Genomic DNA, 15,926 nt, shown 5'->3' with positions numbered 1-15,926 from the left:
AAATATCACTATTCCATCCGCTAGATCGCTTGTATTGGCACGAAATTTATTGAAATTTTGTAAAAACTGTTTCATTTCAAACTTACTAAACTATCCGAAAATACTAAGTAATAATGATAGTGGTTACGTAAAATGAATCTACAAAAACTAATGATAAATTTGCTATTTGCAAATTTCAGCAAACAATTACAAACATTTGACCTTTTTAGGTGGCGCCCTGCATACAAATCAGTTTTCTTCTCATGCAGAAGGCACCATCTGGCGGCGAAACTATTAAGTATGAAACTGGGTAGGAAAAAATCTAGACAATTAGTAGCATCTGCTGCGTACGCCCGCTTTGACTTAATGAAACCAAAAAAATGGTCCAACGAGTTAGAATTTATATTAACAATACAATATTTTCCCTTTCGAAAATATCAGAGGCAAAAGCACTAGTAGGTTTATAGGTACATTGTTTTTTTTGCTCGTAGTCGTTTGAAAATTATTGAGTAAAACAAAAGGGTCATATTCTAGCTAAAATAATCGTATATGACAAACATAACATTTTATTTTGTACCGAAATACGTTATTGAGAAAGATACAAAGTTATAAGACCGGTTCGCGTTAGACATGAATTTGTGCCTCCTCGTATGTATAAAACGGATAATTGCTTGGCAAAATTTGGATAGTAGAAACATGAAGCATATTTGTTTTCAGTCATGCTTATATTTTTTTCTGTTTACAATGTTATATTATAATAATAAACAAAACAATCGTGTTAAGGCGATGCACTACGTCGTGTAATATTTTTAATTAAGCCGCTATCAATAACAACCCTTACGTAGATGGCGATAAGGTTTAAATTCCCGCCAACACCATCCGCCTGTTTTGATTTATGCAAGAAAAAAACACAGCCAGAAAGTGCCTTTTATTTTATTTTGTGGATGTTCAGGCATGAAAATTTTTTTTTTTTCGATTATTTTATAAATAACTTAATTTGCTACATTATACAATAAAATCATAACCGAAAATGGGTTCGTTAGTAGGAGATTTTGAACTTTAAAGCAGTTTTCATAGGCCTTATACAATATTTTTTCTGGGCTTATAAAAAGACTTATCTAAAAAATACTCGATTATCTCAAAGTCCAAGATGTGTTCTACAGCATCTGAAACATTTCTAAGTGACCAAATTTTCAAACCAAAAACACATGATTTTGCATTACTACGTATGGCATCGCCTTAAACAGTGCCATTACTAATAAAATGGTCTGTATCACCAATGGTCATACTTTTTTTCGGAATCGGTTATAATGTAATTGGGGAGGATACTTGTTTATTCCAAAACACATATCTGTATTTTTCTGCTCTGATGTCATCATTATCATCACCTTGATTCACTTTCAGGTGATTTTTCACAAAAATGGCGCTAGAGAAATTTTAAAATTATAATAATATTAATAATTAAAGAATTCAGATTGTTCTTAAAACTAATTAATTAAATATGTACCGTTTTAACAAGATACCCAAATTAATATTTTTTCACCAACCTACAACTAAAACGATTTTTGGTCAAAGAAATTTGCAATATTTCTCTATAAAACTATTTAACATCCTCCCTCTTGCAATAAAAAAAACATCATCAAAATAACCGACTTCAAAAGAACTTGGTTATTTAAGATATGGATTATGGACACGCGAAGAAAGAATATAAATAAATTTTGCAACCTAACAAAGATTAACGTTATGTTATGTTTTTCTTCTGTTTATTTTTCCGATATACATTTTTCTTCTGTAATGTTATGTTTTTTTCCATTATTTCGCATTATAATTTACCATCCGTATAGCGGGGTTTATTTAACGGGGTACCCCAGTAAGGTCACATGATTTTCAACAATTGTAAAAAATTATTAAATAAATAAACTAATGCTCGTTAATATATATATATTCCGTTTTGACTAACAAAACACGATGATATACTTATACTTTTTAAATTAATGAATAACTTTATAGAATGCCCTTAAATGTTAAATCTTATAAATATCCTTGACCCTGTTAAATCTACCCGACTCCACCGTCTTTTCCACTGTGACAATCAGAGTACTAACTATTCATATCACTCACTACTAGCCCGATTTCACCAAACTGCGAATACATAGTATTTCTTTTCGTTATATTCGAAACCCCTCCGTCCTGCATCAAAGATGATGATTTGTATTTCTATGTTATGTTTGTAACTTAATAAGTGTTTACTATATCCACTAATATGCATTATGGGTACTAATATGTATTTTATTTCTACGTTACGTAAATTTTCAACTTGTCTTATATTTGTAAAATTAATACAAATAAATAAACACAAAAACATATATTTTTTTAACCTTTCGGGCTTAAAAATATTTTTACCAACAAGTCCCAACAACAAGGTGAAATTTCATGGAATTTCGAAATGCTACCGAAGCATCTAAAATGTGCTAATTATGGCTTATTTTTTAAGTTGTAGTAAAAAGAAATACCATTTTATATAAAATATAAGATTATCTTTGAAACACGAAAATGATAATAAAAAAACTTACCGCGAAATTTTTTCTTGAAATTACGTCCATAATTTTGAAAGAATTTGATATTTACCAAACACATTCCTTTTGTGTAGGCAATTAGTAACAAAACTATCAGCTGAATTTTTATGCCGTTTATACACCAATATTTTTTATCATTTTTTAACTTCCAACTGTCAATGAAAAAATCCCGTCAATTTGTGATCATATACTAAACATTTTTTGAAATTTTATCCATTAAATTATGTATAAATATTTGAGACTAACTGAGAAGAAAAATTATTTATCTTTCCAATGAAATCACATATCTACGCATTATAGAAAAAATAAAACTTTTGTAATGTGAGGTACGCCACTACTCGAGTCGGATGGTGTCGGGTACTACTTGTTACATAGTGGTACCTAGGTACTTAGGCCGTGGTAGAACCTACTAGACACTTCGGTCGTTGCCTAGAGATCAAGCCGGACGGTACCTGAAACCACTGTGCTATTGCTACAGGCATTGGGCGACCGCTAGAATCTTCAGCGTTACGGGCGGCAACATATTGTAGTGATAGTAACTAGAATGTTCAGGAACCTTTTTAGGTGTAACTTGAACCGCTTTGGAACCTTCTAGCAAACACCGTAGGTAATGCTCATTTACGTACCCGCTGGATGATTCTCGATGCATTTGCACATTATAAAAGCGACAGCGGGAAGGTTCTCAGGCAGTCTTCTACTTGCATATCCTGAACGCTCTAATCAAAAAAAATTAATCAATTATATCAATCAAAAAAATATAGATTACTTAAATAATCCTAGCTGTGTCTGTTGTGATTAATTACATGTGTGATACGTGAAATATTGTTAAAATTTATTCACGGCTGTTTTATCACGGCAATAGAATAAATTTACTATAAAAACTTTTATAGTTTAATTTCAACACCGAATACATCTTCAACCTTCGTAACAAATGTATGAACGCCTCTGATGAAATATGATGTTTATGGCTAGTAATGTCCTTCCTAGGCCTGAAGAATTTTAAGAATACAATGTTTCGTAAAGTTTTCTTCATTTCCTTTAAGTTTTTAACCACGTAATACATTTTGATGATTCGTCTTCACCTGTCAACGTAGTTTTGTATGCTCAGTTCGCGACATTGCGTCTTAAAATTGACCCGAAGATCTTTGATCTTGTCACATCGAGTGACCACATTTTGTCACGACCCAATTGATAAGTTGAATCATTTTCATTTTATTTTCTTTTAACAACAAGAAAAGGGTGATTTACGTCATGTAATCACTACTAATCGAGCTATTACAAAGTAATCAAATGACCCCTAAATCGTTATTTAGTTATTATATCGTTATATGGTTATTACACATAATAAATTAACTCTTGACAAGCCAAAATGCCAAACAAAACGTCTGTAACAAAGTGGGTCTTCCGACGACCCTATTCATTTTTCTGTCTTATGGGCTTTTAAACTACAGAAATCCCAATCCTTCAGTCAATTATTAATGGGAACTTATGTATTTGTTATTCAGCAAGAGCGCAAAATAAATAACTTATCGCTCTAATAATATTGAAAGATTCTCCAAGTAATCCCATTGATAAACTATTATGCTTACATTTCATAATATATCGGCGCGGTTTATAAAAACAAGCGTTAATGATTACGCCTCAACACATTCCTCGAATGAATAAATCCTCTTGTGCCGTATGTTTGTTCATCGTAATTTAATTACATAAATATTTCCCGATTGGCTGAGAAATGGTTTGATTTCGCTAACAGCACGATGGTTTTTACCTTACATGACATTCCGCCGCCAACGAAATTTCGTGCAAACTTTCCATATCTCGTGTTGGTAATGTTCTGGTTTCATGTAATGCTATCACCGGGTGGTCTCAATCAACTTCACTGTTGAACTTATCAAAACCATATTGAAAAAAAAAAATCTTTCGAATTTTCGATTCCATGCACTTTTTCCGTTCGCACAAATCCAGGGATTTTATTTTTTGCTTTTCTACGATATTTTTATATACAGGGTGTCCCTCTCTAAATTTAAAATTTACCCCCGGAAACCCTGTAAATGTGTTCCCGTAATTGTCAGACGTATTAACGTGAAAGGAGCACCTTTGTTACAAACCTTAGCATATGAAAAAAAATGATGGAAAGTAATGAATGTATGAATGGTAATGAAAAACTGCGGGATGGTAGTTTATACATTTGAATGGTGAGGTGAGATGATGAGGTTTGGTAGTATGGTTATGAAATATTCATGGTTGGTAGTGAAATATATAAAATAATTTTTAAGCATTTAAGGAATACCTTGTTTTAACTGAAAATGAGAAAAACGATTTTCAAATAAAAATTTGCAGCGTATCCAGTAGTTTTATAGATTTTTCTAGAATTTTCTGTTTTCTATATCAAAAAATAGATGAAACCAAATTATATGTTCACCAAACCGAAATTATCCACTTTTGTTGGACAACTCCTCAAGTATCTTGAATACCAAAATTCAAGAAGCTGCTTTTCTTGATAATATTAGCTATTATTAACCTCTACAGATGGTTACAGATGCAAATATTTTATTAACCTCCAAACATCTTCATTTCTATACTTTAACCCTAGAAGCCTAATCTATTTTATAGGTACATAAAGCCTTAACATACCTCTCAGAGGCGTGCACATGTAAATGACGGCCAGTAGGCCAAAATATACCTACTTGTGCCCTATTTTTCGATGGAAAGCTACGGTTGAAATGTAAACTAATAATAAAACACAGTTTTATCAATGAAAACTACTATCACAGGTATTTATTACAACGAATCAAAAAATTATGCTTATGTTCAAACAAAAAAATCGTCTTCTTAAAAATCAACTTGAACATATGTTTTTTTTAAACAATCATATATTTTTTAAGATTAATTTCTTGTTCTTAGGGCAAACATTAAAAGTAATCATGCTTTTAATTACTAGCTATAATTTTAGAGCAATCTACACAGACATCAACTTTGTGCTCAGAAAATACTGATTTTTTGCACTTATAGCACACTAATTTTGACATTCTCTTTTTTTTAGCAGCAAAAAGCGCAGTATTTACGTTTTTTGGGCTCTGGTTCTCCTGCCGGAAGTTTATTACCTGAATCAGTAGGTTTTGCGAAAATTTGGCTTATATTTTTAAGTCGGAGCTTCAAGTCTGAATCCAAGGCTTGACCGAATCTGTGCCGAGTTGTTTAATGAATTCTCTTTTGTTTGAGAGTTTATTTGATCATGCTGTGGCCATAAATTACCGCAGAATTAACGAAAGCCATGTTTAAGATGCCATGGAAACAGCCATTGACTATCTATTAGTTTTGCGGCTGCACGACATTGAGGAGCACATTTGATCAAATGAATCTACTCCTCCTTTTGTTTGGTTCTAGAAATGAATCATGTCTGGTTTGCCACTTGAATTATTAATTATTGCATTTTCATCACAACAAGATAAAAGGTAAACCATATTTGCAGGTTTTGGCTTGTACGATAGAAGTGTCAGAGGGCCATCAAAACAAAACGTAGAACTGCCAACAGGTCGAGATCTCGAGTTCTTCAATTTTTCGTGCATTTCTCGCTTATTTGATCGAATAGTGCCCACTAGATTTAATTTTTAATTTGAGTTGGTCCTCGAGAGGTGCGGACTTTATTCATAGCTGAAGTTGTGTGAGATGATTGACCCTTATTTGTAGACCAAACATCCTGCGTCCATTCTTACCGTGAAGAGTATTTCCAGGAACACGATAAATTCGCCCTGAGTTGGCAGATTGCGAAGCATGAGCAGAATAAGATGCTAGGTCAGCTTTTGAAATTTTGAGTCGGCTTCTTCAGTGGGAGCAGATTCTTGTAAAGGGAAAGCGTCTTCAGTTACATAGTTATTCTCATCTTTGCTTTGAATGTCGTCCAAACTGGCTGTCCTCGTCTTCAGGAGCTGATTCTCCCAGAGAAAGACTATTTTCTTGGTCTAAGATTTTCAAAATATCGTTACTGTTTAATATATTAGACCATGACATATTGGTATCTGAAACAATGCCAAAATAAACATAAAATGGACGAAAAATTAACGAAATTAAAAACACATAATCTTAGTTAAAAGTTACACAAAGCCTAAACATACGTCTCGCAGGCGTATTATACCTCAAAAACTCACAAATGGCTGGATTTACCTTAGTGATACAGGTACCATCGGCGAGCTCCTGTCGGCCACTGGGTTGGTTAAAGAGCACGAGGAGCTAACTTCAACCGTTAGAAAGAGAAATAGAATTTACGATTGTGTGTACGCTTCGCAGGCGTAGATAAGGCTTCTAGGGTTAAAACACTTAAAAAATATATATTTATATATATATCGCCCTGGTAGAAGAGTAGTCTCATTTGTTTACTTCCCACTCAAATACATATTGGCTAGTTAATAATTAAATCATTCGGTTGTCAGTTTAAATTTTGTTCTGACGAAAGAAGGTTGCTACCGAAACCGGTTGACAGTTTAATAAATTGTACTGATAAACAGTGAGTATCTGTTGATTTTAATCCAATTATGGAGTCATGTAATTTTTACAAGTACGTAAAATAACCATGATGAGAAAATATAATAATATAGTCAACAAACTGGAACAATTCCTTTGTATTATTTAAATAAACCATCTTAACAGGTTCTGAAAAAACAGTATTTAAAAATGTTTCCAAGTAACCCGGTGCTCAAACAAACCTGTCATTTTCAGATGTCAAAAGGTTTAATGTCTTTTGAGTCGTGTTTCTGTCAAATTATGCGTACTACCAATGCATAATGCCAAATTTCAGCCATTCGACGCGAAAAAAGGTTGGGAAACTCAAGTGTGGATATTTGATGAAAGTTTTACAAAAATTTCTGTTTGATCGGGCAGTTTAAAACTCCGTGTTTTTTTTTCTTGCTTGAAACATTATAAAGATATTTAAATAAAAGCTAATATCTCAGATATCATTTACTAAAATTCCAGGGAGAGAGAGTTATTGGTGTTTTTAAGAGCTAACTTAATAGTTTGCTTGATTTTACATACAAATACTGATCATCCGATGGGATTCTATGGTTTTTCTAAATATGTCAGTAGCACTATTTTTAGTCCCTGTTTTTTTTTTAAATATTCCCATTCAATTTCTATCTTATTAAGTATATTGGTTTAACATTAGGTATGTATGGCGTCTTGATTTTTTTTCACTATAGGTCGTTTTTAACTACAAGAGACTTTCTGCTTTTTTATTTATTTACTAGGCGAAGTCCAGCGTTTTCCGGCGTTGCCCAGGCTTTACATGGTGTTTTTCGAAATCAGACCAGTCAATGAGTGAAAGTATGCAAAATTTCATCAATCTTGAAATTAAACTGTATATTTGTATACAAATCAAATCCTTAACGCCCTAACGCCACAGATACTCTTCCATATAAATAAATTACATTTACGTAGAATTGACACATCAAATCACCTAATATTATTAACATTGTTAGTTGTTTTTTTAATTTTTTTATGTGATACCTCGCAATAGCGCCTTGTGTGTACAGTGTAAAAGCAGGGGAACTACGTCGCCACCCGGTTGGGCAGCGTTGTGAGGTGGGTTGAGGTAGGGACAGTTGGAAGGGATTTATTAAGGCGAGTCATTACCATCTTATGAGAGGCCCTGATTATATGAAGGAGAAAAACTAATGCCGGTAGCACGTTCCACATACGAGCCGACTTTAAAAACTTCGTAGATTTAATATTTGTAAAATAATAATAAAAATAAAAAAAATTATATCGTCTTCATTTTATATTAATTAAATTGACCTTTACTTCACGTACATCCTAGTGCATATTACGACATCATTCGACACCAAATTTGAATAAATAATATAAATGTTAATCAAACGTACTACTTTGAACCATATTATTTAAATTGGCATGTGTGTGCTTTTACGTAAATATAATGACATAGTTCGCATCGTTGTGTTTATTCTGCAAAATAAATTAAACATCGCTATTTTTTTAATTGAATCCAACTCAATACAATCCCCAATCTAACCCTTTCGTACTTATGTGTGACTGAAATGGGGTAGTTTTTGTGTAAATGAAATATATTACCCGTTTTTAGCGTGGAACTCAAGGGCCAAGGGTTGAGGCACATGTAAATGATCTTTTTGTCCGAGTGCTACATGGCAATAGCGAGGGAACTGGAATGAGTGGTAGGAATTGTATTAAGGGGATGGCAATAATTTAAATGCGTTGGAATGGGTGAAAGACATTCTGGAGAGAATTCAGCAGAATTTTGGGATATTGTAATATCACGGGCATAGAATATCGGCGTACGCCATTTCCAAAATATCAAAGATATGTGTTTATGAATTTTAATAATACATATTATGATATATATTTAATTATCATGGAATTCAAAAATCTGACATAATAATTTATTCATCAAAAGTAATAACTTGTTTCTCGCTGGCATTTCAATATCCGTACCTTATATTACATATTAATAACAGTTGAACAGGGTTCTATCTGAAAATCTTTTAAAAAATGGTATTTGAATGCAAAAAAAAATTCTTTCGCTCATTTTTATAGCCAAAATATCTTTCAAAAACCATTTGTGTTGTATTTCCGAAGATACTTGTTTGACGAAGTTCTAACATCAAGTTTTTAAAATAGGTAAATAGATTATGAGAAATCCCTTCGCAATCTTTGACACCTCGTATCTCCGAACGAAGTAGGGTGAACATTTTTTTTTATTTTTATTTTTTTTTTTTTTTTTTTTATCGTACGACAGACAGGTAAGTCCAATTATGGTACAATTTTATTAAAACTAACAATACATGTACATATTTACATAGAATCCTATCCAACTGAGGTGACGATATGAGGCGACGACCAGTCAGTAGCTGATTTGGCATCGCGTTTTGGTCCCACCCAGATGTCGTGAATTCGTCAGATGGCTAAGTCCTCCATCATGACACAATTGACATTTTCCGCCAATTGTAGTGGTAGTAGGAGCTTTTCTTTTTTTTAATCTTTTATTATTATTTTTATTCTTACCCGTGCTTTAAAAAATAAAAAAAATAAGCACAACGATTAGTGATCACTCATTGAAGTCATGTCTCCGGATACAAACTCACTCCGAACTAGGTGGAAGAGTGATCGAAGCTTCTTAAGCCTACTTCAGTTATTAACATTATATATATTCATGTGAAAAGGGATAGTGAAATATCAAGGAGTCTATAAATGAGATCTAAATTTCTACGACAAATATTATTTGTTTTTGCAATTTTTGATAACAAATGTAACTTATGAACTATCCACCCTAAGGACCTTAGCACAAGCATGTCGGTAGATAAGACAAACTAAGCTGTCCAGTTTGTTTTTCTATAACCTTAAAGCACGAACTCTATCGATAATTAATGTAATCACTCTCGGGAAAAAAATCACCCTTCAATGGTAACACTGATATTACTCAGATGTATTGAACGATCTAAATTAAATTGTTTCTTTTGTACAAATTTTCTTGGACTCTAAACTTACCTTTGATAAACACGTTGATTACATTGTCACCAAAGCATCAAAAAGTCTAGGTTTTGTACTGAGAACATGCAAATTTTTCAAAAATACTAAGACATATCTGACTCTCTACAATTCACATGTTCGTTCTCACCTGGAGTACTGTTCACCGGTGTGGAACCCGCGCTATATTGTTTATGTTAACAGGTTAAAAGAGTTCAGGAACGATTTCTCAAATTCCTCAATTTTAAATCATTCAACATATACAACTCTTACGACGAAATTGAGAAACATTTTCGAATCACAAAACTACTCAACAGGAGGATTGTCGCTGATCAGATGCTCTTGTAAAAAAATATTAACTCAAAAGTTGACTGCCCGGAGTTGCTGAACAAAATAAATTTCCATGCGCCAATTCGATATCGCAGACAAAATACACTTTTCTACATTGATTAATTGGTCTGTTTTTTTCTTATCCTCTTATGCATATTGTATTACTAAGACTGTTTATGTTCCTCAAATAAATAACGGTTGCACGCTTTTCAGAAAATTCCTTTAAATGAATCTTCCCTACAATTCCAGGTAGTAGATTTTGGGAAAAATCACGTAACTCCCTAGATGTCTAGAGTCTAGAATCTGCAAACCTAGGAGTGTCTGTTATATCCAACTATCCACCCTTACTCACCTAAATATACCTAGAGGTGTCTGCCCTACCCTTGAGGAACTACCCCAATACCCACCCTAACAAATCAATATATAGATATTAAGTTTTTCAACTCAAATGCACTTTTTGACATGGTAGGAAATAGGAGTATACAAAACATTCGCCGTACATTGAAATATAGGAGACACATAGATTATTATAATTTTTATTTTAATACTTTGCTTTCGGATAAGGCAGTTTCAGAAGGTTATAAGAGAGTTTCCAATTGAACGTTCTTCACATCTCAAAAAATTGTAGTGTGCCAATCAAAGTTGTTGAGGAAAAAATGCATCAATTATGTTTAAATCAATAACAATCATTGTAAGAAGATGGGGTTGTTTCATTGTACCCGTCAATTGTTATAACGATGTCGTATTGGGTTAGGGTAAATTTATTAATTTTCTGATAATAGGAACAAGGATGGTACGATGATACTGCATTTTTTCTGATAATAGGAACAAGGATGATACAACGAGACTGCAATATTTTCTTATAATAGGAACAAGGATGATACGATGAGACTGCAATATTTTCGAAGTTTATTTTGAATAAACTCTGCTTTGGAGTTAAATTAAACTTCAGAGAAAAGCAGCAGTCTTGTTATTGTTCAAAGTGTAATTGGTTTTTATTTTGTTCGGATAGAAGTTTCTTAGAGAAAGCATTTCAAAAGTGTAAGTTTTGTCCGGGAAAAAATATTACAAGAAATTTTTTCGCGATATCTCACGAAAGTTGATTCGCTTTCGTCTTACTAAAGTTAAAATACTCCTAACAAATCAGCCATTTTTCCGATGGAGAGATGATATTATTTTCAAAAAGAGTGTTTTCCATTTCTTATAGCACCTTTGGCAGGATCGGATTACATTTTATTCAAGAATATCCTATTGAATACATCACCCATCGACTCTTGATTCGCCTGAACAATAGGTCGATATTTGATATCTTCCCATTTCTCATGAGCGATATATCAATGCCGTATCGATACATGTAATAAAGGCCTGATTGAACATTGCGGGGATATTAGAAGGTAGGAAGAAGGGAGGTGAAATAATGGAAAGTGAACGTGGAACGGGTGAAAGTAGAGGAGGATGGTGATTACCCCGAGGAATGGAGGGCTTCGGGGAGGATATCAAATGGGAGTGAAGAACTTCCGAGAGCAATCGAAGTCCAAATCGTGAGTTTTTTTTCATTCCGTAGATGAATGAATGTATTTTTATGTGAATACCGCACAAGAGTTCTAACTACTCGCAACCGTCTGGAACCAGTGAGACTATGGCATCCCTATTTCGGGTATGTTGTGAGGCTGAAAGTGGTGGGAGGTTAAGGAGATGGGGAAAAGGAATATGGGGGAGTAACTAGCTATTCAGATGTGGTTACCAAGCACGGCTAAATCCAGTTGAAGCAACGTTTCAATCCTGAATGGTGGTCTTAGAACAGGGCGATACTGAGAGTATCTTCCACTCAGAAACGTGCAGCAAGCATAATTTATATTATTTTCAATAAATAAATAAAGAAATAACACAAAAAATAAAATAAAATTTACTTGTGCATGCCGTGATTTGAACCCGCGATCTTCGGCTTGCTAGTCGAGATCCTTATCCCTCAACCATGAAGACTGAATGTGGTTGGTAATTGGATAACTTGTATAGCGCCATTTTTGTGAAAAAGTACAATTTATTACGAATTCCTTGTCTCCATCTAATTTAATTACTTACAAAACATTTTGCAAGTGAAAACTGATATTTAATAATTAAAATTATTCACGGATAAAACTACGATGTTGTCTTTAATTTTATTAATGACGAGAGACAAACGTTCACAGCTTACTTAAAATATTTAAATCCTATAACTACCATCACTTTAAGCGAAAAATATTGTTTGTAAAATAATGACAAAGCCCAGAGAAGGATTCAACAAAGAAGCTCGTAAAGATCAGAAACGACAAGAAGAGTTCACAAGTCTACTCTTGGTTGGGTGAGCGTTCAAATGAGATATATTAAAATGATTATTCCTACATCATTTTAATTAATGGTTGTCATTAATAATTTTTAATGATTCCACCAGTTCCAAGAGTAAGATAGTTTTAACAGGTGGAATTATTTAGTTTTGAAATTTTGCTTGAAATGGCTTTAGTAAAGTTAAATTTTCAGATCTGACAGGGTATGCTAGATACATATATATTATTAATTTATAGTTTTGGTCTGCTATTTATGTGGTAATAATAGAAAGAAAAAAAACATAGACCGTTTTTTATGTTCATCATTAATGTTAAAGTGACTTAATGATAATGATTTGAATTTGAAGAATAATTCCAATCAGAACGATAAGAATCAGCTTAATTGGTCATATGGCCTCCTTCAGAGTCGTAGATACCGTTGGTATCGCTTTGGGAGAGATCACAATTCAGGATCAGGATCGAACGGTGGTTTTTATTTACTTATGCCGTATTTACTAACAGAATATAAATATCCAGGTAGTCCCAACATTCCTCTCCCCCTCTTCTTGTTTCCCCCACTCTTTTTCAACCCAACATAAGCCGTGTGGAAATATCATAGTTTCACTGCCTCCGGGCAGTTGGGACTGCTGCAGTATTCAACTCTAAAAAAATCTCTATTGATCTTTGCCAATTTTTGGCTCTTTGCCATCCGGAACCTGTGGCTTATTTTAGATGACCACTGTTGTCTTAAATCCTATTTTTAATTTTAAAATTTTTGAAACCTTCGCATTTAACTGTTTTGAGTGACAATCAAGTTTTTGTCATGATAAAAATGAATATATGTCATAACACATTCCTCCACCCTCCAATATATCTTACTCATTACGATTAAATACACATACATTACACAAGAGATTATTACGAGTTGGAAGAAACATATCACTTTGTTTTTGTGAATCCAATAACGTTTGAGCTTCGCTACTGACAGCTTCGCTTTTCCAAGATAAAGTGTATGAAAACTGGTAAGCTGGAGCCAATATTACGTCCCGAGCCAAACAATCCGAAAACATGTTTATGATTCAAACTAATTTGAAACACGATATGGTACGTCCATAATAATACTTCCAACATAAGTAATTTTCTTTTTGAGCGTCCGACGTCAAATTTACAAAGAAATATGTCTAAACTTCACGTCTAATTGAGAAATTAGAGAAATAAATTTATTATGGAATAGCCATAATACTCGAAAAAGTTCCTAATGGAAACGATTCCGGAGAAAATACACTATTTCCGTATGATTGTGTTTTTCAAGTAGCGTAATATGTACTCAACCAAAAAGATAACGACTAATTTACGCAAAGGGTTTTTTTCTTGAAACAGGTTTTTTTTATTTATTAGTCGTGGCTTGGCGAAATTAATATTTGACCGAAACATTATATTTTGAACTCCGTTCTAACAAGGTTTTGCATAATAATTAATAATACAAATAATTAGTAAAAAAGATTAATTTCGGTGGTGTTTTTCGGTGTCTATGTGTATTGTGTAACACAGATTCAATGATCTCTGGAAGCTATATGTTATTTTATTGGACAAACTTACCGTAATCTTCGCTTTTCGGCTTTTTACAAAGCGAAAACATCTTCCTTGAGTTGAATCCAACCTTAAACAAATAAAAATTCTCAATTAGTTACAATTATTAATACATTTAATGCAACGTTACCCAATAGACTGGTGATATAGTTCTCATGTCTTTACACTGTACAGACGGGACCGCGATTGTAATGTGTCACATAATATAAATATATTTGTTTTAGTGGCTGAAACCTTTACATAATTAATAATTAATAATAATTAAAATAATGATAGTCATAATAAAACCAATGTAATGTTACTTACATTATACGGTAAGAGCAAGTGGAAGAAAAAAATTGACTGAAAAAAACTGTATTTATTTTCATTGCACATTACATAATAAATTATCACATTCCTTAATTTAAAGGTTAACTAAAAATGAAAATAATACAAAATTAGTGTTTTATTATTCCAAAAATGATTAATGAACTACATGTAACTTTGTGTTGCACAAAGTAATCAAAAAGCTATTTATTTCACTTCAAACCCAGAACATTCACAAAAATTATATATGGAAACAAAACTGTTAAAAATAGGAAACTATATTAATATAATATGACCGGTCGGTGGCCGAGTTAACATCGCGTTTGGGTCCCACCCAGGCGTAGTGTGTTCAATTCCTCGGCTGGCTAAGTCCTCCATCACAACACAAGCAACATTTTCAGCTTACTGTAGTGGTAGTAGGAGATTTTAAAATATTGTCAGGTTATTCGAAACCCAGAAATTTTTGTCTTTCTTTTTAAAAAAAAAAAATAATAATACATGTCTCTTTCTATATAAAATAAATAATAAACCCCTACATATACATATAGAATTTATTAAAATATCCACAAACACTTTACACGGCAACACGACAACATACATTTAAACACCATACATACTCACTACGACAAACAATCTATTTTTTACTAGGGGGGCAACATATGTAATTGCCTGTATTTGAATGTAAAAATCTGTAAAAATGTATTTGTTTATAGTTAAATAAGTAAAAACGTATATTTAAAAAAATATAGTTTTTGAAAAAATATTAATCGGTGTGTGAAATGTAGAATTTCAACATTTCATAAAACCTGCCATTAAAACATTATATTCGACGAATAATCATTGGGAGCGTATAAAGACATTTATTTATAATTTTAAAACAACGTTGGAGCTTTTCGTACGGTAAGAGCCCGAATTTAACAAAAATTTTCTAGATGGACACAAATTTCACCGAAAACACGATGTTTAATTCAATGAAGCGTTTAACTACGGTAAAGCTAAGGTTTTCACACAATGATTTAGTCGTAGTATCCACTTATTGCCTGCTGAGTGCTTTTCTGCCCTTGGGCTGGGGGAAGGAAAGAAGTATTAAGCAAGAGGGGATCCTTATTGATGTAAGACATCCATGTGGAGGATGAAAACAGAAAGAGATGCTAGACTTCCAGCTATTCATATTGTACTACCTCATTCTGAATGGTGAGCTTATAACGATTGTCGAATAAAACAGTACATTATCATAAAAGCAAATATTTCGTGTTAAACAAGATTTGATTGAATTTGTCGTGCCTTTCGAAGCAGGCTATGAGTTTATAAAATGTACTAAGAAAACCCTTCACTCGGAATAATGTAA

The 15,926-nt window shown here is 32.9% G+C and overlaps 2 protein-coding genes across 2 annotated transcripts in view; one reads left to right on the top strand and one right to left on the bottom strand.

Annotated features, from left to right (window-relative positions):
• The window catches only part of LOC149416907 (neurexin 1-like), a 460,023-nt gene that overhangs the window by 70,637 nt on the left and 373,460 nt on the right, over positions 1-15,926 (top strand). The window lies entirely within an intron of this gene.
• Positions 1-15,926, bottom strand: part of LOC149416909 (uncharacterized) — a 178,581-nt gene that overhangs the window by 137,847 nt on the left and 24,808 nt on the right. Inside the window, exon 2 of the mRNA XM_089641044.1 lies at positions 14,282-14,342. Within this exon, the coding sequence (XP_089497170.1) occupies positions 14,282-14,321 (40 nt within the window). The 5' untranslated portion in view covers positions 14,322-14,342. The remainder of the gene's footprint in view (positions 1-14,281; positions 14,343-15,926) is intronic.

This window comes from Hesperophylax consimilis, chromosome 16, assembly GCF_061612785.1.
Source record: "Hesperophylax consimilis isolate HC1 chromosome 16, BYU_Hcon_1.0, whole genome shotgun sequence".
NCBI lineage: Eukaryota > Metazoa > Arthropoda > Insecta > Trichoptera > Limnephilidae > Hesperophylax > Hesperophylax consimilis.
The sequence above is the reverse complement of the archived record's forward strand: the minus strand, read 5'-3'. Positions and strand labels throughout refer to the sequence as shown.